This window comes from Typopeltis vanoorti, chromosome 3, assembly GCF_054136105.1.
Source record: "Typopeltis vanoorti isolate ZY-2024b chromosome 3, IOZ_Tvanoo_1.0, whole genome shotgun sequence".
Taxonomy (NCBI): domain Eukaryota; kingdom Metazoa; phylum Arthropoda; class Arachnida; order Uropygi; family Thelyphonidae; genus Typopeltis; species Typopeltis vanoorti.
The window spans coordinates 86,328,375-86,355,128 of NC_143551.1; the positions used below are offsets into that span (position 1 = coordinate 86,328,375).

The 26,754-nt window shown below is 34.4% G+C and overlaps 2 protein-coding genes across 3 annotated transcripts in view; one reads left to right on the top strand and one right to left on the bottom strand.

The window, feature by feature from the left end:
* The window catches only part of LOC150108348 (uncharacterized), a 509,704-nt gene extending 499,988 nt beyond the window's left edge, over positions 1 to 9,716 (bottom strand). For both annotated transcript variants that reach the window (XR_016548130.1, XM_090390709.1), the window contains exon 1: positions 8,412 to 9,716. Coding sequence is in view for 1 of the 2 variants with exons in the window: in XM_090390709.1 (XP_090246835.1) it covers positions 8,412 to 9,323 (912 nt within the window). In the remaining variant the exon portion in view is untranslated. The remainder of the gene's footprint in view (positions 1 to 8,411) is intronic.
* A 172-nt stretch (positions 9,717 to 9,888) lies between these two features.
* The window catches only part of LOC150108349 (synaptophysin-like), a 183,402-nt gene continuing 166,536 nt past the window's right edge, over positions 9,889 to 26,754 (top strand). Inside the window, exon 1 of the mRNA XM_090390714.1 lies at positions 9,889 to 9,950. The gene's annotated coding sequence lies outside the window, so the exon portion shown is untranslated. The remainder of the gene's footprint in view (positions 9,951 to 26,754) is intronic.

Consider the following 26,754-nt stretch of genomic DNA (forward strand, 5'->3'; position numbering starts at 1 on the left):
AAATCTTATACTGAGTCAAGAACTCATCACTAATAAATGTATTTGTCAATAAGACAGGGAATAAGTGCTTATGGCTTGAAAATCTTTTTTCCAGGTGAAGTAATTCGTACAACTGTCAAGCAAATTGTCAATACGTCCTATAATCTAAGTAGGCGTCTTTCTCAGTGTGTAATAGTTGTCGTTATTTAAAAAAACAACCAAATTTCTCACTAGTGGTTCTGTGTTTTATCTTCATTAAATGAAACAATGCTCTGAATATTCTCTGATGGAAATCAATGAAATAATGCTCAACATCCACTGATGAGAAGATTACTTTCTATTCTGGAATGCTAGTAGACTCTAATTCCTGATATGAAAAGGGTCATCCCTAAAATATTCATATGCTGTAAAATGTTACAGATGTAGAACATTAATAAGAGGAGTTCACTACTTACTCGACTGAATACTTTGTGCTAAACCTATACCTAAAACTGCAATTTTTCTGTAGTTAATATAGTCAGTGACATCTGTTCTAAGGCCACTGTACAGTGATCTAATTAGGGATGTCATTAAGATTTATGAAAGAAAAACAAATCATCTATATCTTTGTCTTCTGTATCAGAAGATAAGCAGATAGAAGTATGTAAAAATAATGAAACACACAAAGACACGGGTTACGTCAAGCACACCAAGAGAACTTGAGACATATTTCTCAGTAAATAAACGTTAATAGATGGACTAATACAAATTTTCATGGCATATACCAGCGGTAGCTCTCAGTAATGATTAAATCATGTATTAACTGACCGGAAAATCTCCAAAAGTACTGAAAACTTCAAAAAACTAGAATAGGTATCTTTGATGACATACACCTAAAATTTATTAAATATGGAGGCAACCTACTGCATGATTTCTAAATCGGTTGAATAACACTTTGAAAATTCTATAAGTTTGCTATAAATATTCGAGGAATGGGGCTTTTTGAACAGTACATATAATATTTATAATAAAATAATAGATGACTTACATGTCATCTATTATTTTACTATAAATATATTATATGTTCTATTATTTGAAAACAAAGTAGATTCAGACGTAGTAGCCTTGTATTGATGATGTATTTATCTTAAAATAAATTATAGAACAAAATCAATTTCGAAACACATATTGCATTTCTCAATTATGTAAAGGCATTTGACCCTGTTATAAGATAATATCTTTGAGTAATTATAAAGCTGAGAAGATATCCAAAACACTTTATATAAAGCTTTATATATTCAAAATCTATACAAAATAACATCAATCATTTTAAATTTTGACGGTGATGATTCAAAATCAAATGGTAAGCAAAGTTGCAGCTTGTCCTTATCTCTGTTAATACATCGTGGAAAAGAGAAAATATTGACATTAACTACAGAATCGTAAAATTTCTGTTAATGTAGTATTTAGGAAGCTAGTTATAGTGCAAGCAATCAATACATAAATGAAATTCCATAAAGTAACGGTGACGCCTACAATAATGTAGGGATCAGAAATGCGAACTTTAAACAAACAAATAAAAGGGTAGTAGGGCTTTTCATACGCATACAGGAAAACTGACTATGAGAACATACGCAAATTACAGACAAAAATACTATTGTTGTTGATTGTAGTGCGCGGTACATGACGCCGATGGTGGTAGTGTCATTGTATATATAGATGGAGGATTATATAGTGAAGACGAGTACTTGGACTCCTTGTAGATGTCATGTAATAATAGTAATAATAATAAAAACCAGCAAAGATAACTTAAAAAGAGCGTATAAGATTATAGATTTTAGGAATTAAGCATTAGAAAAGAGTTGAATATACACATATGCATATCTGCACCCTAAATGATAGATAGGCAAATATAGTGAAAACAGCAAAACCATTCGGGGTTCAAGAAGGAGGAAATATCAATAGAAGTAGTCAACAACCTACTGAAATCAATAGAACTATTCAACGACCTACTGAAAAATCAATGAGAGATCACATTTGATGCAGAACAGCCAATTACAAAATAATGTCATTTGAACTAAACCATAAGTTTGTTCTCCTTATAGTTATAATCACAATAGTCCTTATAAGGACTGGCTTAAAGGGGCGAAGCAAGAATGCTTTTCATCTCCCCCGTTATCTGTAGAGGACAGTGTAGGGATAAGGTGTTATTGAGCTATTAAGGCTCTGATCATGGCAGGAGGTGTAACAGCAATAGCCGAGCCTCAGTTAGAACTTCATTGGCTACAGCATTGCCATCCATTACCCTCCAAGGGTATTAATCACCGCATCTCACCACTCACAATAGTCCTTATGATAAGGACTGGCTTAAATGGACGAAGCAAGAATGTTTTTCATCTTCCTCGTTATCTGTAGAGGACAGTGTAGGGATATGGATAAAGTGTTATTGAGCAATTAAAGCTCTAATCATGGCAGGATGGTAACAGCAATAGCCGAGCCTCAGTTAGAACTTCATTAGCTATAGCATTGCCATCCATTACTCTCCAAGGGTATTGGATTGAATGAATTAATCACCGCATCTCACGGTCAATTAATATCTTAAGTTCTTAAAAGAACTGGGAGATGGACTGAGTCCTTGACTCTTTATCCCGTCATCTGAGTGAAGAGAATCTGTGTGGATGGAGTGTTATCGAGCTAAAAGCTCCAGTCATGGCTGGGTAACGACGGGCAATAGCCGAGCTTTAGTTGAAACATCATTGGCTACAGCATTGCCATCAGCTACCCTGGAAGTCCTAAAAAGGACTCTCTGAATTCGCCGAATCACGGTCAATTAATATTTTTTATTTTCCAAAATATATAGCAATTAATTTCAGAATTGAAAATGGTAGCTAGAGATATTTTTAAGGATTTTTAAGATCTTAAAAAATTACAATTTAATTTAAATGGATATTTCTTACGAAATTGAATATGCAAATAATTTTTTAAAATTCATTTTATATACCTTTATTTAAGAGACTATTAAGAATGATTTTTATGCCTAAATGAAATTGTATGAAAACTGACGAATTATATTTTTGCATAACGTAACAGTATAGTACTGTATATTGACAATTTAAAGTATTTTGCCCATCGTAAATATAAAAATATGCCAATTAGGAGAGAAAAAACACGAAATGATTATATAATTGTTTAATGTGAAATGTAAAAAAAAAAAAAAAAAAGAGAGAGAGAGAAATAGTAAAAGAAAATAAATAAGTTCTGTTCTATTCCCTCGGCCATAAGGCTGGTGGAGTAGCTATATGCCACCATCTAGGGAAATGACTATGAGCAAGGTGGTCTCCCGTTGCCTTCCTTGCCGTACTACATCCTATGAATATAACCTGTGTGTTCACGGAGCCGGTTTGCCAGCTTGCGGGATGAAACCCCCCAGATAAACTGGTGGAAAAAACCCTGCTCTCCACGTCCAAGACGTCTAACTTGGCTATGGCCTTAAGATCCTTAAGCTCCTCACGTCATCGACAGGAATCGAACCTAGGACACTCCTCCCCCCCCAGACATATGGTTGCGAAGCCCACAGCCACTAGGCTAACCGTGCGGACAATAAGTAAGTGTAGGTAGAAAATGATACGTAACTGCATAAATAAAAAATTTCTACATTGTAAGAATCGGAGCGAAAAGTTTGTTTTGGATTACGAAGATGAAACCAAGGCCATGAGGCAGTTTATTCTATCTGCCAATTGCATGTGTTCTTAGGCAGGTTTGTCTGCTAGAGGATTCGAACCGAGGTCAGGTCTCTCCAACCAAGGACATTGTCACTTCAACAATAGAAAGGTAAATCTGGGAACAAAAAACAGAAAGCTATTTAAGAATCATGTGCAAGGATACCATATTTTCGTACTAAGAAAGATGGCAACAAGCCTATTAAATAGTTTGGCACTATTGAACTGTTGATATGGTTATGTGTGCATAAAGGTATGAGAGAATGAAAGAAGAAAACACATAAGCTTTAAGTGAATATACAGAGGCCAACTTAAGCATGCTAGAGAATTTCGTGATCCGCAAATCACTATTGTTTTAGTCACTGTGATGATAGTATAAAAAGAAACAGTTCATCAATCTAATTTGTTCAATTAAATAAAAATATTTTTAATTCACAAATTATATTAACGTTACTTATATAGGACACTTGAATGATGTTGAATTACGAAATGTTCACTATTATTATTATGTGACACCTCCAGGGAGTCCAAAGACTCATAGAGGGAGAGTGTGCCAACAGCATCGAACGATTGATCCCCTTCCAACTAGTTACCGTGCTCAAACTTGCTTAATTTTTTGCTATATAATATATAATGATATATAATATAATATATACAATATATTTGTAATATAATATATTTGCTATATATATAGATATATAATGATAGTTTGAGTAAATAGAATAAGCTACAAAAACTATCATATTTATATTGTTACTACGCATAAATGGGTTCAAATCCTGTAGCTTTTTTTTGGGGGGGGGGGGGAGTTAAGTCAATCATTCCACACGATTCTTTTGCAACTCGATTTGTCTGCAAAACCGGCAAGCTAATCTTGGAACATTCACGACCTTAATAATAATTCAAAGTAGACCTAGCTCAGTATAATTTTTACGTTCTTCCATAACTTAAAACAAAATGCTCTTTGGCAATATTTATAGTGCGTTCCCTTTAACAACAAACCCTTGTCTCACTCAGCAACGTAAGTTACGTAGAGAATAACCAGAAAATCGTGCATCAGTAGAAAAAAGCAACTCTGGAAGAATAGAACGCAAAAGAGTAAGTAACAGGCATGCAATATTTAAATTCCTTGTGTTCGATACATTTAGCCCTCAGGAAGTATGAAAAGAATTCTGATTTTTACAGCACCAATGCAAACTATTCGTTGATGAACAGTTGAAAAATAAAAACTGCATAACAGGTGAATTTGCTTTTTCAAACAAGCAACGAAATCCTTTCCAGGAAAAAAATGTCAATCAAAAGTCAATAAATAAAACATTCACTTCGAATTCACGTATAAAATAAAAAATAAAAAAATGCAAACTTGTTTTGCTAATTCATGCAATGCTTAAAATTTTGTCGCCGTCAACTTTTTTTTTTTTTCCTGACGAAATCAATTTGTGTACGAGACATTAAAATTTATAAAGAAACATAAAAATTTCCGCATCTTTCCAAATTGGCCAAAATTTCTACTGTCTAATTCTAATTTTTATTGTGGTGCATTTCGGACTATATTTTATGTTTCTTTCACTTCATTTAGAAATCTGTTAAGTATTCTACAATGATAAAAATTTCTTAACCCTTTTTATACCCATTCAGTATCTTCTCAAGCTGTCAGAACTACTCAAAATTATTCTAAATGCTATTATCAGGTCAGTAGATTGTTTGTGCAAACAATATACCAGAATGGTATACCAAGTGATTTTTAAGTCGTCAAATTTTGTAACAGGACGATCAAAATTTAAAATTATACTGAATGTCTTTGTCCTTTCAAGTTGCATCATCCTTTGCTGTAGTAATACAAATATTCTCCCAGAAAGACTATTTAGTCCCTTCTGGAAAAGTTGTTTCCTTTTTCGTTATGGGAGAACGGGAATGTAATGTCCACTTGACGAAACTAAGGGACAGATTTCAGTGAAAATCCTCGTACAACCGCTTTCACCCAATGAAATAGGCCATGCCAAAACATGACGCATAGTTGGATTTGTCCCTGTGGACTACTAGATTTTAAATAAATTGGCTTGTCTAGTCAGTGACACAGAGGTGGAATTTTATGGAAAATCCTGGTAGAATTTAGTACTCCCAATCCTCCCATGTATGGGAAGCATGTTGACAATATCATTGTCATAAGAGAGTATTTATTACACTGAGTCACACCGTAAGAATAACTGTTGTGTAGTAGACAATTGTCCATGAAATATGCAAGTGTGGCACGTGATTTCTTTGTATGAGGACGAAATTATATAACAAAATGCAACGGGAGATGAGAAACTTTTTATGTGCGTACAGATCCACTTTTTCTCAAAATATAAAATAAATATCTACAGATCAAACGACTCAACACAAAAAAAAAATAAATAAATAAGTGTGAAAAAGATAAAATTTGAATCCCTTAGAGGCTAAACTTCAAATAGACCAAATTTTAAATTTGCTTCCAGTTATCGTCAGCTGATTGTAGGGAAAAAAAACCTAAAAAAGTGCTGCGTAGTTAAAAACCATTAAATATATATTATTTTGAGCTACCTCTTTACACACAATCAATTATATAAAATGATGCATTTAATACAGTTAAAATACTATCATTATTATGCAACTATCTTTTTTATTGGCATTATGCCAAGATATGATGCAAGGATTAGGATACATGGAGCCCGCGTTAGATACTTCATAAATAACTATGCTACAATACGAGAGCTTTGCCTAATTTATAATTACTATTAGGATCAAAATATACATTAATAAATAGGGTGTTTCATGCAAACTATTGTATATTAGAATCATGTTAATATTAATAAAAATATTCAATTAATTATATTAATTTTAATAATTACTCCATACTTATTATTTAATTATTAATAATTAAATTTATTGTTTTTTATATTTTTAATAATAACTCTTGTATTTACTTGTAATGATTACTTCTACATTTCAACTTATTTTTTAAAAATTTTTAATAATTACTATAAATAAACCTACTAATTTTTAATAATTAGACCTATACACAAACCTGAAACTGTTCATTTTTACCGACATCTATAAGCAAAACAAAATGCTTCTGATCACTTTGATATCTCCTGATAACTGATGTATTTTAGATTATATAAATTAAAATAGAAATTATAATTCATAATATTAAAACTCGTGAGATTAAATAAAAAGATTTATAGAAAATTAAATAATAGCATATAAAAATTATTTTATTTGTATTAGTAATATAAAAATAAATAGAGTGCATCATCTGCATAATTCAAGTAAATGTTTACTTCATTCAAAATTGATCACTTATGAAAAATAAATAAAATAAAATTAGATTATTCGACAATCATTTTTTTTTATTATTATTAAGGCTTGCTGCCAAGCAGACGACGTTGGTTATTGCACAATTAGGGCAATTAGCTAACCCTCGAAATCTGTTCTAATTATTAAGACTTGGTTTAAGAAATAAAAAATAACTATATTGGTTATTAAAATGGAGGATATTATGGATCCAGCATTTTATAGCCAAATATAAAAAGAAACGTAAGCAAGTTCGAAAATTTACCAGACTGCTGAGAATATATTTTAGTAAATTTAATAAATGTTTGATTTATTTCAAAGCTAAACCGACAACATTATAAAACTCTTACGTAAATGTAATTAAGTAATAAATGTCTTTATGAGCTGATCAAAACCAACTTTTCAGAATACTTTACTGATACACGAATACTTGAAATAGCATTCTTAACTAGAACCAATCGTAGCGACAGACTAAAAATAATAAAAATCAATAAGCATTGTAAATTAAAATTGCACGCAAGCAGTTAGCAAGTAAATGATACAGTAATTATTTTATAGCCATCGCTTTTCTTCCTCCTGAAAAATAATTTTAGTTAATAAAATATACTGTAATGTGTTATTCATGTGTAATAATGCGGTCCATTCATTGCGCAATTAAAGTTTATCCATATTTATTAAAATAATGCGATTTTCTTAGTGGGGGAGGGGTGAAGTAGTCATTAAAAAGTAGATCGGATAATATTTTCTCTTCTTTATACAACAAATATATTATTGCTTCTTATTATCGAAATAAGTTGATTGCCCTGACCTTCCCTTATTTGTAACGCCCTTAGTAATAGTTTCGGGTTTCCTAATCGAAAGCTCGACGAGGCTACAGAAACTGCAGCATAATAGCCATTCAGCAGGAACTAGGTTTTAGAGCACCTGGCCCAAGAACACGCTTAGAGTAAAGCCTAGTTCCCAGACCGGCAGATGGCTGGCATAGTGCCATGGTGACTATACTGATAGTATTGTGCATCCCCCCCCCTTTCTACCCCTTTTTCCTTTGTTTTCAGTTAAAGGTTTCTCGTATTTCTAATTTGCATGATTTATCATTTTCGCACTGTAAAAGTTCAGCATTTTTTTTTCTACTAAAATGTTCTAATAGTATTTTTCCCTTCAAGATCAATTAGATAAACTACTTTAGATGTAAATATACATTTTAATTTTAATGCATTTTAAAAATTCTTTCGGATTCCATAAAGTGAGAAAGATAAAGTCTGTTAACATTTAAAACTGTAATTTATTTAATAAATAAGTTAGAAATTTTGCATCTGTAACCAAGAAAAACCAGAGATTGCTTTGAAAATTTATAAATGCTAAGACACCTTTTTGTAAAAAACTTTAATTTCTATTAAAATTTTGGAGAAAACTACTTACCTGATTTTCTGCTCTGAGTATTTTCAACTGATCGTTTATTAAAGCATATTTGGCTGCCTCCTCTTTTCTCAATGCACGTTCTTTCTTCAGCTCAGGACTCCAGAACGTCTTTATGCTGTGCATACTTGAACCTAATTTTTGCGTAGTTGCATCTAACTCCCTTTTGACACTTCCGTACTGGCTTTGAAGTTCATTTAAACGAGCCTGTAATTCCATGACGATATCACGGCTATATCCGTGTCTAGCATCAGGATTATAAGCGGAAGAACTGTGCGTTGTTCGGGACATGTGGCCACTATCCCGATACGGATCGGTATCTATGGCAGTCTCCAGATCTCGGTAGGACACGTGGTCCCGATCCTCCCGATCGCGATAAGCTGTCCGATCTAGAGAACGCTCTCGGCTCCTCGAATGCCTTGTGCTTACATCTGCCCTGTCTAAAGAACGCTCGCGCGGTTCCCTGATCGGCATGAACTCTCGGTCTTGATCACGTTCTAAAGAATGATAGCTACGGAGAGGCACACGAGTCGCCGAACGGCTACGGTGAGATCCGGAGCCGGGTGCCGTTCCTCCTGAACGACCTTCCATGATAGGACTGACAGGGTCGTCACCGTAGTAACCGTGGCCAAACGCGCTAATGCTGCTCGAGTGAGGAACGCTAAGCTCTGGGAGGGTCAGTGGGCTGTTGTTACTCGAACGACTGACACCGTAATGGCGACTCCTACGGCTCTGCGAAGGCGAATTCACTGTCCTAGATGATACCGGGCTGCCTCTAGCAGAAGGAGGCTGGGATATCGAAGACGTGTGATATTTAGATGAGGAGCCCTGACCATGAGTAGACATCTCGGATCGCCGAGATGGCCTGGGAGACCGCTGCGTTTGGCTCAAGCTGCCGTACACTTCCCGAGACATTATTGCCGTCTTCCTTTCTCAGCAAGGCCAGCAGCCCTCGCTCAACCTGAAATTCCTCCGGCGCACGCATCCGTAAGATCCACTCGAAACAACGTACGAAAACCTTCAAAATCCGAAACAGGAGGGTGATTCAATTCTAGGAGCACCGTTTTTTCATCTATGGTCCATCTCCTTCCCTCCCCCAACCACGCAAACCCTACGGGTGAACATGGGGTCTACTGACAAACGCGTCTGTGCACTACGGGCTACTGAAAAGGTGATACTAACCGCCATTTCTTCTCGCTTTCACATTGTTAATAAATGGATTGCTTAAACATTTCCACAGCACTCGAGCTTCGTCGATTGACTGTGCATTATTATAGAATTAACACTATCCTCCCCGAGCAATTAATTTGCAACATTCCGCATCACGTTTTCTATTTTTTACCTTAATGTCAGAACATTCTCTGAAATGATTGGCTGAGTACAAACGTCACTATTGCGTCATAAGTACGTCAGTCTTCTCGTAGAAGATGAGGAACGAGAAATAGAAGCGTAAAAGTCTGCCGTAATAGTAAACGTAGGAGGCATGTTTTTAATAAAATCAAACATGATACTCAAACGATAGTGATGGGCTTCATTTTGTAGGTAAACGATTATTCTTTCCAAATATACAAAGACATAAAAGCCATAAGATTTTCATTTAATTTGATGATTAAACAGTTTTTCTAATGAATAATCCATATTACAAATGATTTTTGTTTCAAATTACAAGCTGTGATATACTAGTGGTTTTTACTTTTATTATGTAGACAGAGTAAAATTTAAATAATAGAACTGAATCGCAGTTACTGAAGTATGATTATTTGAAACATGTAAGGCAACTTGTCCGTTCAAATATAATAATAATAATCCAATAGAGATAAAGGAACTATTGCGTAGGGTAATGGATTATAGGAGAACGAGAGGTCTCTCTTGGAAACTATACAAAGGTCATGTTGAGCACGGAAATGCCAAAATGGATTTTTTTTTTTGTATGGCGAGTGGTGAATGAGTGGATTGCGTTGCCAGAGTGGGTGGTGAGTGATCCAACGCCGAATGTTTTCAAGGCAATGTACGATAGTTAATTGGGATCTGTGAGTGTTCGATCTCCCATGATGAGTCTTTGGACTCCAGAAGTACTGTAACTCGAGTAACTGCGAAGGTTTTCGAGAAGTTAGGGCAGAATACAAAATTAGATTGATAAGAGAAGGAATTTAGGATAATCCATACGGATTTGTTAAAGAAAGGTATTGTTTTATATCTCTAATTATCTTTTCAATGAGGTGAGTCTTGTCCAGGACTGCTGTACTGGATAGAGATGAACGAATCAAGAAATATTACAGTATTTAGTGAACAAGTATCGCACAATCAATTAGAATTTAGATTGAGATGGATGGAGATGGATTGGGAGACTAGTCAAGCAATAGATATCAACGTACATACTGGGGAGAGTGACAGCTGGGATACCATAGGCTTCTGTTCTCGGACCATTACTGTTTAACTTATACATTGATGATTTAGCATCTGATTTAAAGGGAGATATTCAGTTGTTGCAGATGTGCAAAGTTGGACACTAATTCTGAAGTAATCCTACACCACTTAATTTTCATATGAGTAGGGGATGTCTCTTTAAATGTCGCCTAGTGCAAACTGTTGAACGACCATAGGAAGTGCAGTGGGATTTATGGGTGATTGTAGGACAGCAGATTGAAATTCTGGGAGACATAGCAAGTATTGATGGAACAGAAGATTTCTGGAATAATGAATAAGACACTTGCGTGATTATACAAGACACTGATTGCACGGCATTTGAACTACTGTCAAATGTTTGCACTGTCCAAATCCGTAGATTTGGATAGTGCAAATGCTCACTATGAGAACAGATTTAAGTAGCTATGGATTGCAGAGTTTGTCAGAGACGCGTAGGAGGAGGAGGACTGAAACGATAGAACTGGAGCAATGGCCATGGAAGTACTGTCGACCACAGATGCGAGATCCCTCGACACTTCTGCGCATGGTAAAAAGAGGTGAATCCATTCCGATAATAGGGTAATCAATGATGAGTGTTTATTATTATACGTCGGAAAATTAGCTTTTCGTTTATGAAAATTCTAGTTTTTAAAGTGGTAACTATTTTGTTTGTACAACAGTTGGAAAATTTTACTTATAAAGAGCACGTGATTTCGCGTGTTGCTGACGAATTCGTACATCTCTTTATTCGTTTCTCCCCTTCAACATCAATTGACTCTTCTTGGCATTGTGCCAGCCAGGGTGGTTCTCGCATCAGTATTTGTTGAATAGACAGTGCTGAAACAAAACACTGCGTCTGTGAGATAGACATTGAATTAGGTCTGTGAGGGGAAAGATCATTTATTAAACGAATTGAGGCACTGGTTACAGATGATCTTGATGTAAGGGATGTCTGGGAACTACATGGTTTATCAAAGGAGTAGGATGAATGAAGAGCGCTGTCGTCAGCAAAGCTATGGATAGGATTTGTAGTGATTGACAGTAGGTCATTTATGAATAAGAGAAAGAGAATAGACAGAAAGATCCCTGAGGAGCTCCTACATTGTTGGCAAAGCTCGAAGAGAGGGTGCCATCCACCATGACACGCAGTGAACAACCAGAGAGGAAGCCAGCTATCCAGTTACAGAGAGTGGCAAGTAGACTGAAGGAAGGCGGTTTTCAAAGCAGGTCTGTTATCGTAGATTGTATAGCTCTGCGAAAATGACGTCAGCTTCCATATCGATAGAGGTACTTTTCTAGGCCTTCTTTTTCTCCGCCGGTTCCCAAGTTACTCAATGACTGGCACAAGCAAGTAGAGTTTTTTCTTTCTTTTATCTCCCCTCTATGAAAGTCAGGTTTCCAATCCCGACAACGCAAAAAATAGACCGTAGAATTCCCACTATTTCAGACCATAACAGTTAGTGACCACAAGATGGCAGCAGTTATCTACTGTAAGATCCTTCCCTAATGCCTATGAAAATCAATGATGGCCTTCGACCAGCTATCTCTGAGAGTTAAGGGAGATTAGTAGCCCACCAATCTTCAAAAAGTTTTTAATGCTAAATAGCCTCGTCTACTCATTTTTTTAAAAGAGTTAGCAGATTAATTTATTTATTGTAGATTGTTATTACAGAAATGGAGGATGTAAATGAAAAAAAAAAAAAAACAGAATAATTTTATTAATATGTCATGCTTCTACTGGATATCATTTTGGCTAAGTTACTGGTATGAGTTCTGCAAATTACTCAATTCGTGCTATGTTGTGAAGCAAACCGATGCTATAAAATGTGTTCGATGCCGCTTTTTTTCGATGTTTTTGAGAGAGAGGGTCCAGTGCACTCTAACGAACACAGACAGATTCTCTCTCAAGGTTTTGATATCAATATGATATTAACTAGGGAAGCAATGATCCAAACTCTGGGATCAACTAAAAAATGTAAAATTACATTTTTCCTCACTAAATCGTTTGACATTTGCCTATTTCATTATCACGTGATCTTTTGTTTAAATTTCTAAGCATATTAAAATACCAAGCAAACCTGTTAATGAAATTATTTGAAGAGGGCTTACAAATATATGTCTACTCGATGCCAGACTGTCTAATCTGATACAGGTCATTACTAGAAATGAAATTTTAATTAAATATCAGTTTTTATCTTAAGAACACAACAACAGAAAAATACAAACCTTACAGTGAATCAGTAGTTCGAAGTACAGCCAAAATCAATAAGATTTTGCTGAGATAAGACACTGCTACTGGCAGGGAAACAAAGATTAAATTGGTATGATACACACACGCAGGGAAATTTGTGTTTACGCATTCGTATTCGGTTTATCAATGGTTCTGTTGAAGAGAACCTATTAGTAAGGTCCCTGTTAATCACATATCATTTGAATTATAAGTCTCTATTCAAAAAATTAAGCCCGACTTTGAAATCATTATCCAGACACGCTTTACAGAGAAAATAAAATTTAAAAAATCTTGTATATTATCATTTATTATTATTATAAGCACTGTTAATAATTTACAGTATTTTCATGTAATAAACGTAGAATTTTAAGATAAACAGATCGTGTAAATTAAAAAAAAAAAATCAAATTTCTTTACGAGAAAGGTTAGGAAGAAACTGAAGATTGTTATAAGTTAATCGATCTTCTGTTTGGAATCTCCATAAAAAATGATGTAAGACTGCAGGCGTCTGCTCGTTATTTATAAAGAAAATTGTCTGCAATATTTTTACCGCTACTCTGTACAATATGCATTCTACGAGGATTAAATTACTCTTAATTGAATGCGTCCATTTGCAATAAATTACAACCAATGAACTTACTTATTGTTTCTGGTTGATTCCAGAATGCGTCTTCTGTTGCTTTTTTTTTTTTTTTTTTTTTGTGTGTGTGTAATGCCCATGCGCAGGTATGGTGTTTATCACGGAGGTAGAAACGCTATGAGCTCATTCCTCGCATGGTATTCTTTTCATTATTGATAATGGGTTTATTTAGCAAAATAAATAATCAAAGACAAGCGGATAATTTTTCATTTCACTCATCAAGAAAAAAAAAAGTATGAATTCCTTGTAAATATTTTAATATATGCCTGAATTAATATCGGAAAAACTGTCTCTACATTTACTATTAACAACCTGCTAGTAAGAGCAATGAATATTTGAGTTTAAAATAAATAAATAGAGCCTGTAAATAAACGAATTTGCATTCGAGACTGTCAAACTCAGTTCTTTCCAACCAAATGGCATCGTCCATACCGATCGAGAGCTAAGGAAGCTTCCTTTACCAAACCATCAATGTCTGTAAATGTTTTAAGTAGTAAATGATGTCATCGACAGTGTGAGACTATTCTTACCACCACGTTTATTGAAGACTTTAAGGGACATCAAAAAGTTCCATCTTTATAGAGCAGGATTTTTTGATTATGTAACTCTTACCCCATCCACGGTATATTAATATGCTATAAGTTTACAACCTGTTGTGGGTGGGAAGGGGGGGGGTATCCTAAAAACGTACTGTGTCTTTTAAAACACAGCATAAGTTTGCCTCTTCAATGGTTCAATTTTAAAAAAATTGAAATATCGTGATAAATATTAGTAAGAATTCAAAATGTCGAATTTCATTAAAATTCGTCGATCCAGAAAAACGTTATTAAATGTTTACAAAGAGATGGATAAAATGTCGAAGTAAATGCACATTTTGTAAAGGAGACACTGAATTGTTAAAGTAGTGATATACCAGGAGTTGATCCGGTTGGCAACCAAACGTTTCCACATTTTCTGATCTCAAAATTAGTGTTGTATGTGCGCGCCTCCATAACTCATTTCGTATCGAATGCTCATCGCTTGGAAAGACCTGGGTTGAAATTCCGTTCTAGGACGTGAAAAACCTTTATCGGGACCTTTTAACTGAAAGTGAGTTAGCCGATCACATAAGGATATGGTAGGAACTTTTTCTCCTATAAAACAGGCAAACCAGACAGAAGAATACACGCAATTTATAGACAAGAGTGCCTGAATAAGGATTAACCATTATTCCGTCAGAGTTGATTTCGCCAGCTTACATTTAAGGTGTGCGTACGGATATGCTCCCTGTTATAAGGATGACTACCTCTAGCCTAAGTATGGAATTAAAATCGAATAATAGTTGCTTTTTTGAACTATGTAGATACTGTTGTTAGATGTCAACCCCTCTTTTGCTTTCTTAAAAAAATAACTTTTGTATGAAGGAAGTAGTTAAACACTTGCTGTAAGATTTTATATATATTTTTTTAAATTTATAACGACATGGCCCATGGTTGGTTGATATTCTGATTCTAATATAAGTTTGAGTTCACCATTTTGATTGAGTGTTGTGTGTTTTACCTATCTCTGCGATATTTATTAATAGTGTTGTGCGTTTTTAATAGTGTATACAATATTAGTAGTGTTCTATTCATTTTGTGCAGCTAGAAAATGGACGCATCTCCAAGAAAGCGTTCAAAAATATGTACTCTTTCTCAGCATATATCCATGACTCAAAGACAAATTGCCAATGACGGTGGTGTTGGTTTAGGTACTGTTAATGCGATTTTAAAGAGATTTAGGGACACGGGTACTTTTTCCCCTGACAGAAAAGGAAAATGTGGGTGAAAAGAAGAACTACACTCACTCAAGATCGTTCACTAGTTAGGAAAAGCAAAATGAATCCAAGATTGTCTGCTGCAGACTTAGAGACTTGGCAGCTAGTGGGATTAATGTTTCTGACATGACAGTCCTTCGAAGATTGTTGGAAGCAGGGATGAAGGCTATTAAGAAAAAGATGCTCCAGTGGGCAAAAGTGTACAAAGATTGGACAGTTGAGGAGTGGAAGAAGGTCACATTCTCAGATAGACATTTCTTTGTCCAAGGAGAGAGCGACTACCATTTGTTCGCAAATCAGCGACTGAGAAGACTTCTCCCATCCACTTCAACTCCTAAACACCCAACTAAAAAGATGTTCTGGGGTTGTTTTACACATGACAGTCCAGGATCACTTGTGCCTGTTGACGGGATGATGAAAAGAGACCAATATTGGAGAAAAGAGCGGTCCCACAGATCCAAAAAGACGAACTCATCTTTCAACAGCATTTCGCTCCAGGCCGCACTCCAAAAAAAAGTGAAGGAGTTTCTCAAATATCGCAACATCCAATTGCTTCAGTGGGCTCCTGCCATTCATCCAATAGAAAATTTGTGCACGATAGTAAAAAAGAAACTTGGAAAATTAAATTGTGATACAAAGGATAAATTAATACAATCCAGTATCAAAGTATGGTTTCCAGACGCTGGAATAAGAAAAATGTGTTCTACGTTGATAGAGTCCATGCGAATTTATGAACTTATTGGGAACAGAGGAGCACATATGAATTATTAGATAAAGTTGGAGTTTAATTTTTGTACTTTTTTTGCGATATTAATTTTTTTCTTTAAAATGTGATTGTTCAGATTAATTTGTTCGCTACTGTATAAAAAAATTGCCTTTTCTCCTTAGGCTTGAGTCAGACCCTATACGAAGTAGCAACAAATAAGTGCTTATTCCACTCAGCTTAGTCTAAACAACCTTCAACTCTTTCTCGATTTAAAATGACAAAGTTATGCTTTCTCAGGTTACATGAGAACGATTTTCTGCAACGTGTACTGATCGTATAGTAGTAAAGCTGTTTTTGGATAGTAAAAATAACATCGCTTTTCTTAGAAAAGGATTTGCTATGCTCAAGGATTTTTTTTTTTTTTTTTTTTTTTTTTAGATACAAGTTTCTGAGACAGTGTCATGAATAGATTCCTCAAAGCAATAGCACGGTTATCAGCTTTTTTTCCCCCCGCAACTTGGACGTGAAACTTCCTTTTACTTATACTTGCCGACCAAGTATATACAACTGATAATGAATTCTTCGGATGTCTATCACCTATGTTTTTGAACCCTTTTAACATTCCAGAACAAGTTTGACACTTCCGAAGTTTATGATATCGTTCTATGCATGCGATTAAACTTCTGAAATTAAATATTTGAATTTATTTAAACAAAAAAAAATGTACAAGTAGAACAAATGATAATACACTAGTAATGCAACATAAGTATCATAGCATTTGACTCCATCATTCTCATCATCGGACTCGAGTAACAAAATCGCTGAATCTCTTCAACATCTGAAGGATTATCCAATCGATATATTTTTCCAGCCATTTTCAACGGTAAATAAATAAATAAATAAACAAACCCAAACCAATAATAAACCTATACTGACATCGGAGGTCGCGGTATCTCTCAGATACAATTTACTATGAAATATCACACAACTTTACATAACACGTGTTAAACCAAAACTGACCGCATAAACAGTATGGAATATCACTCGTAATATATGCATGCGCAGCTACTCATGACCTCCAAGCTATACACTGGATATGTGTAAGAACATTTATATTAAACAATTTATTTGTATCTGTCAGATCAGCCGCGACCTGCGCAGGGTTAAGAAGGGAAAAAGGAAATCGACGTATAATTGATCCAATCGATAGAACAATATATATGCTGAATAAAGTACTTTAACACACAACCTGATTTGTCACTACAACATCAAATGGGGGTACATGTAATCCAGCATACACTTCAGACATAATATACAGCATAACAACTATAATAGTCTGTTATGATATACGTTTAAAATACAAGTAAACATTATGAGGAGGTCTCTCAATCTTCTCTAACATATTCTGAGATTACAGATTTTATTTCACAAAGACAATTATGAAAAATGTCTTTGTTAACCCTGGGAGTTACTAACACTAAGTTCCGGCCATAGCACCCCCATAATCAACATCATACACAGAAAAAAAAATTAATAAATAAAATTAAAATGTTATTTCTTACATGTCGTATACAACTATGGAGCTTCTGGAATAGCAAAATGTTTAAACTCAACTTTGTTAAAAATGAGATATGGTAGTTCTATTTTTCAACTTGCTGTGCCGCTTGAGGCACAACTACTTTCCTGCTTAGTTAAATAATAATCATCATCATCTACAGTTCCAGTTTTGGATACCAATACAATTCATTTCATGATCTAGTTTCAGTTAACGAGATATATTTAGGCTTCATCGGTATTTATTTCAAGATATGATTGATCCAATTTTCCTAAATCCTCGAGTCATTTCAGTATGCATATATTAATGCCATGTCACCAGCGAACGATATCGTTTTTGCCAAAAGGTTTGTACTCGCAGATTAACATATTAAAAATAAGTCTTAACACCGAACCTTGTGAGACTCCGTATTTTATTTTTGTTGCGCTGACCAAGTTGTCAAAATGTATATTATTTCCTATTATTTATATACGATTTGAACAAATCATTAGCAGATTATATAACTGCAAATTTTATTTAGACAGCAAACAAGTAACCCCCCCGGTCAAATGAAGTAAGTTAGATGAAAATTAGTTGTTTATAGGCAAAGAACCACTAAATTTAAGTGTTATGTTCCCATCCTTTCTTACTATTCGTTTGAGAAGACTTTTTCGACATCAATAATACGATATTAAGGGATCGAAACGGTTCTACTTCTTTTCCTTTAAGATCCAGTTACAGAGAACTCTTTGTGTGATAGAAAGGTTGGAACTTAAGATTTAACACTGTAAACAACAAATACATTTTGTGGCCATACTGTTTGTACAACGACATTCTTATTTTGACAATGTAAATGAAGTTAAAACATTTGGTATTCGAGGCTTACCAAGTCTGTATTATTATTTTTTTAAACAGGTTTCTTTCATTCAGACAGTCCTTTTGCTCATTTTGCTCAGAACCATCCTCCAATAAACTCCATTATGGTCACTCACTAAGCCTTCCTGTTGATAAAACACCAAACTAAAGTGATAAAACTTCAATTTCATATAAGTTTTGTAGTCCATGAATTTATCAGAACAACGCATTAAGATTTTGGCTGAGAGTAAAAAATAATCCACATTGGCAGGACTCGACAAATATGCTCGCACGTGACGAGTAGTTGCATACTGGACAAAATAGAATATTTCTTAATTAATAAAAATGACCTTCTAAAACCAATTTTTTTAACTTTAAGAAAACACAGAAGAATAGGCAATATTCTCTAACACACAACTGTTGATTTATTTGGATATGTCATTAAGAAAAAAATATATCGGATCTTGGGGCGAGTACACCCCCCCCCCCCAGCGAATAGAACTTGACATATTTTGTTGAGCTCCGCACATTGGTCATTTTCAGATATATTCAGCGCTGATATTGTAAATGAAATATTTTCATTTGGCGAAATATTCAAACCAGTCGCAAAATATGCAATTTTACGACTGGTATAAACGATCGGACTTTTAAGTCAATAAAGAAATCACGAAAATTTGCCTTAATTATCACAGCACCGAGTCTTGGAGAAAAGTCAAGTGGCCATAATCTATTCTATTGTACTTTTCACACATTGACCTCAGCACAATCCAACACTATGCATCTAAGGAACCACTTGCAGCTAACGACTTCACGGATATTTTCAGAAGGGGGCTCTCATTTCATCTTAACGCGTAAAAAAAAAAAAAAAAAAAAAAAACGGTGAATCCTTGTCACTAACACAAACTCAACACTCATCGACAAACGTCTGTCTGCTTATATCTAACCACACCTCTCATAAGCATAATGGAACGAATGATCCATTTTTGTTTAGTATCTTAATAGTATGATGGCAGAATAACAAACATTTGTTCTGATTAATGTTGGTAACAATTTTTTTTCATATAGTTTTGTACATCAAAACTATAGAATATGCTAATATTTTAAAATAGTTAAATAATAAGGCTAATAAAGAGTCCACTTGGTTGCATGATTTTGTCTTGAGCATGCGTTTCTGAAAGCATGCGCATCCCTTGAGCAAATTCATGAGACACGTAAGATAAAGTTTTTTTTAACTTGATATACAGTAATTATATTATTTTTTAATAACTGAAAATTCAAGATAAAATACTCAAAATTGCGAAACAAGTTAAGTATCACAATCGACATGAAAAAACAAAACAAAACTGGATTTCTTTTAAAATTACATGTTCATAATTGTCATATGGTAATACTTAAACTAATTTATTCTGAACAGTCTTTATTAAATTATCTTGAACAACGTTCTTTTACATAATTACTTGTAAATTGGCTTCTGCGTTCTCTTGCATCTAAAATGCATGCGTTTGTAAAGAAACAGTCAGGCTGTATTCAAATTTTGAGACAGGATGCTTTTTCATGGTCTCGTTCCTAGCTTCGCAAACAGCTCTATAAACCCCCCCCCTCCCCGCGTTCAATTCAAAATAGTCTAGGCATCATTAATATAGAAACTAAACAGTAGTAGCCCAAGGACACAGCCGTAAGGGTTCTGTCTGCCCTTGAGTCCTGATGATTAATGATCAAGAATTTGCAAATGGAATGATCAACAAACCATACTACTTTATTTAAAGAAATGCAAAGTGGTTTATTTGGGTAATTCGAATAAGTAAGGGTGAAGAGTATCGGAAATAATCATCGGCGATTATGCCGATACTGAAATCTTATAATAATAAATAACGCTATGGGAAGCCTAAATGGTGAGGTACATAATCCCCCCCCCCCCCAACACACACACACACACACTCCTTCGCTGTAATTCAAATTCATACGTGTTTATAACCTAACGAATACTACAATTAGTCTTATGCCATCACAATGGATTTTAAGAACCATCCAATCAATATTTTATTTTTCTCTCTTGTGTACTGACATCCTGTTTTCATTAGGTGGATCACTTCTTTCACTAATCTTGACAAATCATTTACTTCCCTTACTGTCTTAGTCATTGCAAAGATACACAAAGAGAAACATAATGTAGCCACTTCACAGTAATGTAAGGTTTCCGGCTGCAAAAAACATTTGTTTCTTGGAATGCCACGACTATGTTCAGAACAATTATCATTTCCTGTGAAGCCACATATTGGCATCATCAACGCGATGTATTAGTTGTGATAGGGGTTGTGTCTTCCACCAAATTCATTTCGGAATACAATACAAGTCGATCAGGAGGGACATCGTTTCTTCCCAATTGATGTCCCAGGATTTTGTTTAGAACAATGGACTTCCCCAGGAGGAAATGATAATGGAAATCTGATAATACTTAGGACCGTTCCTACCATTTCTCTCCTTTTGAGAGTCATCTGAACTGTTCTTGGTAAACGAAAAGAACTGTCATTCCTCCACCACATCTTTCATTTATTATTATTATTATTATTATTATTATTATTTTTACATTTCTCATTCCTTTATGTTTTTATCTAAAAAGAGTAAAGGGATGAGCATTATATCTTTATATCTGAAAAATTTAGGTTTTTGTATCTGAAATGATCAGTGGATGTAAATAAGTATATAAATGATTGCAAAGAATTATATAAGCAGCGTGATTTACTACTGACTGATTTACGTTTTAGTGACGGACGTAATTATTATCAAAAAGTTGTATATGCACACGACGAAGGACATAATCATAATTGAGAATCTGAAAGTAACCTTCTTAAATCCAGATCAAAATTGAAGACATTGATCATTTTCAGGAAAGATTTCAAATATCAGATATCATCCAATGCAGACAGATAAAGTCCATATTTGACGAAACTGGCAAAAAATTCACAAAAGTGTGCCTTTATTTAAATCCCGTTGCATCTTATTCACTTTCTTTAAGTATTATTACTCTTAATGACATGTTACACAGGAAGAAAAGTCCTCGTTTTCAGGACTACACACAGGTAATGAAAAATTCACAACTGATTGGGCGAAGTTTTAAACTAGCGATTCTGTCTTGATTAAAACGGACGAGGAGTTGAAATCTCTATCTTGTAAAAGATCGAGATTTCGTAGTCATTCTTTTACCATCTCTCCCCTTAGATTATATTGGTTTTAAAATTTCGTTTTGAATGGATTTCGCAAAACATAAGCATCTATTAGATTCGTTTTTTTTTCGTCTGTAAGCACCTCTGGCTGGACCGAGTTTATTAAAATCTAAAATTTGTTGAGCCATCCCCAGAATTTGGCTTAAATCGATCATTTTAGTGGCAAAATGATACTAGTTACACATAACTTTTTTTTATGTGGTTCCCACTCACGAAAGGTTATTAGTAAACCTATAATACATTTGTACCGTGAGCGGGCTAAGGATTTACTCCCATTTTTATAAATTTATTATACTTTTTTATTTATTTTTGCATAGTCCTCTGTAAACCCTGCTCTAGAGACCAAACACGGAACTTTTTCAATCCACCATTAGGCTTCCAATAAGAGGGACAGTGGTTTCACACCAGGCGATGAAATTCATCTTCCACCTAAAGACAATTAGCAACATTCCTGTCCACGACAAAATTCGAATCCGCAGCCTATTGGTTGGAGAGCGGGTATGCTAATCACTCGGTTAACCAGGCCGTTTTTAGATCTTTTGGCTTATCTAATAAGCCAAAAAAACTCTACATTCAATTGTTGTGGTAATAATGACGTCACCATCAAAAAATTTCGAATACAGTCACCTCTTTTAGGACTTTTCTGATCATTTCCAGATTTGTTCTTTGTCTGTTGTGTTAGCATTTATCTCGCTGATAGTCTGGGTGGAGAACGTTTCCGCTTTGCTGAGCACAGTGGGCGTTGGAATTCCTTTGTACCGTAAGGTGTGAAAGTTTTTAGATAGTAGATGATTTCTGTTTATTCCCCCCAGTGGTAGACCAAGACTGTTTAGTAGAGGGTTTACTTGAGTGAACTAAAGTGACTTACATGTTTGATCTTCAGCGAACAATTTCCGGATTAACTACTTTTAGCCCATACTAAAGAGGGCTTATAGATTTACAATCTTTCTTGGGTAGGATGGCCATAAAAAATGTAATACTCTATGCGAAATGCTCTCAACTTCTTCTTAACATCACGATGTTTGTTTAAATGGGCCATTTATTATGATCTTATCTGTGTGCAGGATTGAATCTCTTTAGTTTGGCATACTGACCACAACTTCTCATAATCCAACTCCGCCAGAAATCATTTGGTAGTTTTCAAATAGCCGCTTTGCGTACATAGCTTATCGGGACTTCATAGTTTTATATGTACTATTTGAATATACTGCAATTCTCTTAACCCTAATACAGTGTAATCGCTAACATGACATATGATATCACTGCTGAATCCACTTGTTTAATAAAACAATACAATATAGTTCGCTAGACACATTTATGAAAAGATTGTGTGTATTTTGAATTATACAACACCGCATTAACGTATTAAATAAAACCATACAGCTTATAATTTTTACTAATTAATAATCTACCAGCCAAGGATCATTTTAACTTTTACACCTCTTCCTGTATACTGGTAAATTCCTTACAACATCTCTTCTGTATAGTTCCGGATCGTCGAAGTAACGAACAATAAATGGTATGTTCGTGTCACCCCGACGCAGTTGAAAAATGCCTCATAATTTTAATTTTTTTTTTTTTAGAGACATCCTTTCTTCAAAAACAATAATAAAAAAATTGTTTATTATTTTTTTTGCATACGTCACATCCCTGATTTCCAGCGTCTGAAGCAAGTATTTTGTTTGTTCCATCATTGTTAAGGCATTCTTGAAGAGGTTTATCTCTGGTATTATCATACGTTATTATAATCATTTTTGTATTATTAATTGTTTATTTAATAAGTACCTTATATTATTTTTCAGTAACAAACAGGATACATGTTAAATACATGATTACATGAAGATTTGCCAAAATGTTTGCTAGAAGAAGAAGAAAATCGGTCCTCGGATGGTTAAAAATATGTATTTTTCAACCACTAGTTGATTTGCCTCGCACTCTAACGATCAACTGCTGTTTTTCCCTAAAGTGAAGTTTTCCATTTTCTCGGAGCAAAGCAATTTGCATTTTGAGCCTCTTTAAGTGTGAAAATGCTTAATGGTAGGCAATAACTGTCACTTCTCGACATAAATAGACTTGAAAAGAGCCTCGAACGAAATGATGTTACTAATGTATAAACAACTGAGTATAATGTAAAATTACCAAATGATTTACAACCCAAAATTGTAGTTTTATTTTGGTGGATAGAAAACGAAAAGGCGACTATCATAAGATGCAGGGCAGAATTATTAAAATTGATCATTTGAATGCAATTCCAGAAGATAATGCATGTCGGCAGATTGCGGTAGACTTGTAATGCTCGCGCGCGCGCGCACACACACGAGTCTTTTTAAAGTTCTGTAAACTATAGTCCTGTTATCAAACCAAATATTTATTTAGCAGAATACATTTACGGGCCTTTGAAATAATCTTCATTCTGCTTATCACTGCTACCGCAAGCTTAGGTAATCTTATTTATTTCTGTCAGCAAAACTTTTCTTATAGATATGATTCATATTGTACGCCCACAGTTCATAGAACCGGGCTGGCAGATTGCCAAGAATAATCAATTCATGCTGAAGGAGAGAAAGAGATAAAGGATGTACGAATTGGTCACCAAAACGCGAAATCACGTGCTTTATACGTCAAATTTTCCAATTGTAATACAAGCAAAATAGTTACCACTTTAAAAACTACAATGATCATAAAAGAGAAGTTAATTTTCCGACGTGTAATAATAAACAACTCATCCCACAAAACAGATTGATTTTGTGGGATGATTTACCCTATTATCGGAATGGATTCTCCTTCTTCTGACATGCTCAGAAATGTCGAAGGGTCTCGCATCTGTGAGCGTACAGTAAATGGCATCACTTTAGCGAAAATCTCGGTAGGGAAGCGTCTCCCACGGAGTGGTTCTTTCGACTTAGAGAAGAATAGGTCGAAGAGTGAAGAGCTCGTGTTAAGGCTATACGGGGAGGCGAGCAAAAAAGTACTTGCAATCATACTTTTCCCCCCAAATCGGATACTTTGCGTGAAAATGTAGCCTTGCACTGTAGTGCAAAATGCGTGTGATATCCGACCGGAGTCAGATTCTTCCTCCATTTTCAAGTCTTATTTCTCGAAAATAGAAACAGAAAACGAGCACATCACAAGTGAATTGTGAGATAGACAGACTAAACATAGAAACTATTACATCATTCCACTTGCTACGCATGCGCAGTGTGCCAAACTTTGTCAGTATTTAATCAACTTTATTTAGTTATTTGTAAAAGAAAACGAGCTGTGTTCATAGAAGGATCCATTCCCCCCCCCCCCCCAGTAAACTAGAGTTTTACTCCTCATAAGCAAGTAAACCCATCGTAAAATAAGAAAACAATTTTATGAAGTAAATTTACTTTAATATTATATTCGTCCAACTATCTACAATAATACCCGCACTATTGATTTTGAAATTCCTAACTGAAATTCTGTTTCAGCAGTTATCCAGAAATCCTTATCCTTAGGACATTTAGAAATTATCTATTATCTTTCTCATTACCATCATCATCTGTATTTTAGACTTTCGCTTGGTTTATTGAAATATATCCAAAGCATTTGCGCAAAGAATAAACATTCGAAATTTTATAGCAACAACAAAACTATATTGTTTGTTACCTTTATCCTTGTCATAGAATTTGTTGGTATTTCTCTTTCCATAATTGGATTTTTTTAAGCCGTCTCTTGATAAGCTAGTATCTTACGTTTTGATTTCCATACTATCACATAATATTTTAGTTTTTTTTTTTTTTTCTCGAATTTTTCTTACTCCTGTTTTTCAAGTGATCATGCACAGATCATGTGCAAAGAACATACATCAAAAGAATAAAAATATTTTTAGATAGTTCTGAAAGAAAGAAAAACAGCATCGCAACGTATGATGATTCAAAAAGGAATATCAGTGTATGCAGATGATAATTTTACAATGAAATACGGTACGTAGTAGTATAAACGAGCCACAAGGGGGGGGGGAGGGAGATACATCCAGGAAGAATGGAAATTATGCTTGAAAAAAAAACCTAAATGGAGCGAAAAAAAGTACTATAGTACTTTAGAATTCCATATTTACTTATCACTGTTTATTTTATTTTAATTCTAATTGAAACATGTGCAACAACAATAATTATTTTTATAACGCGAGTATTGTTGAACTCAAGTCAGCAGATAAATGCTATGAGATTTCAATATTATGCATGCACTCACGTGATCAACAATGAAGTGGAATTCTGTGTACAACTATTGTAAAAATATAAGAAAAATTGAAGAATACAAAACGGTGTATGGCAGAATAACAATGAAGTACATTGTTAACTAATGTCGTATTTACTTTGAATAAGCTAGTGGTATTTTTTTTTTCATTGAGCCTTTTATCTCTTAGAAATGTAAAAATTATACGTTATTTAAATACAATATTTAGCGTTATTATATATCAGGGGTGTTCAACCCGTCGATCGCGGAGCGATTTTTGGTCGATCTCTTGTGTATTCCTCCTTATTTACAAATTTAATTAAAACTGAAAACATAATATTTTATTTACCAGTATTTTCTATTATTTTTAATTCGCTTTAAGTGTATTGCTATTGTTTATTTATTTTTCGTTAAAATTGTCAAATCAGTAATTTTCTTATAAGTCCTGGTAAATGAATTAATTTGGATCAGTGGAAGTCAAACAGCGAGCCGAGTGAATACGATTATAAGCAAAGTGTAAAAACTCGATTATAGCTTAAATATTAAATATTCCAAAGCACATTACATCAATTTTTTCCTTTGGTTAAGTCCCCTGTGAATATTGTAAAAAAAATAAACTTTGTTTGTCTCGGTATAGTTTGTATTAGATGTTTTTGTAAATAACTTTTGAAGCTAACTGTATATGCTGTTTTAATAAGAATATGTTGGAGTGTTAAAAACAAAGGAAATGTTTTTGTCGCCGAAGCTGTACAT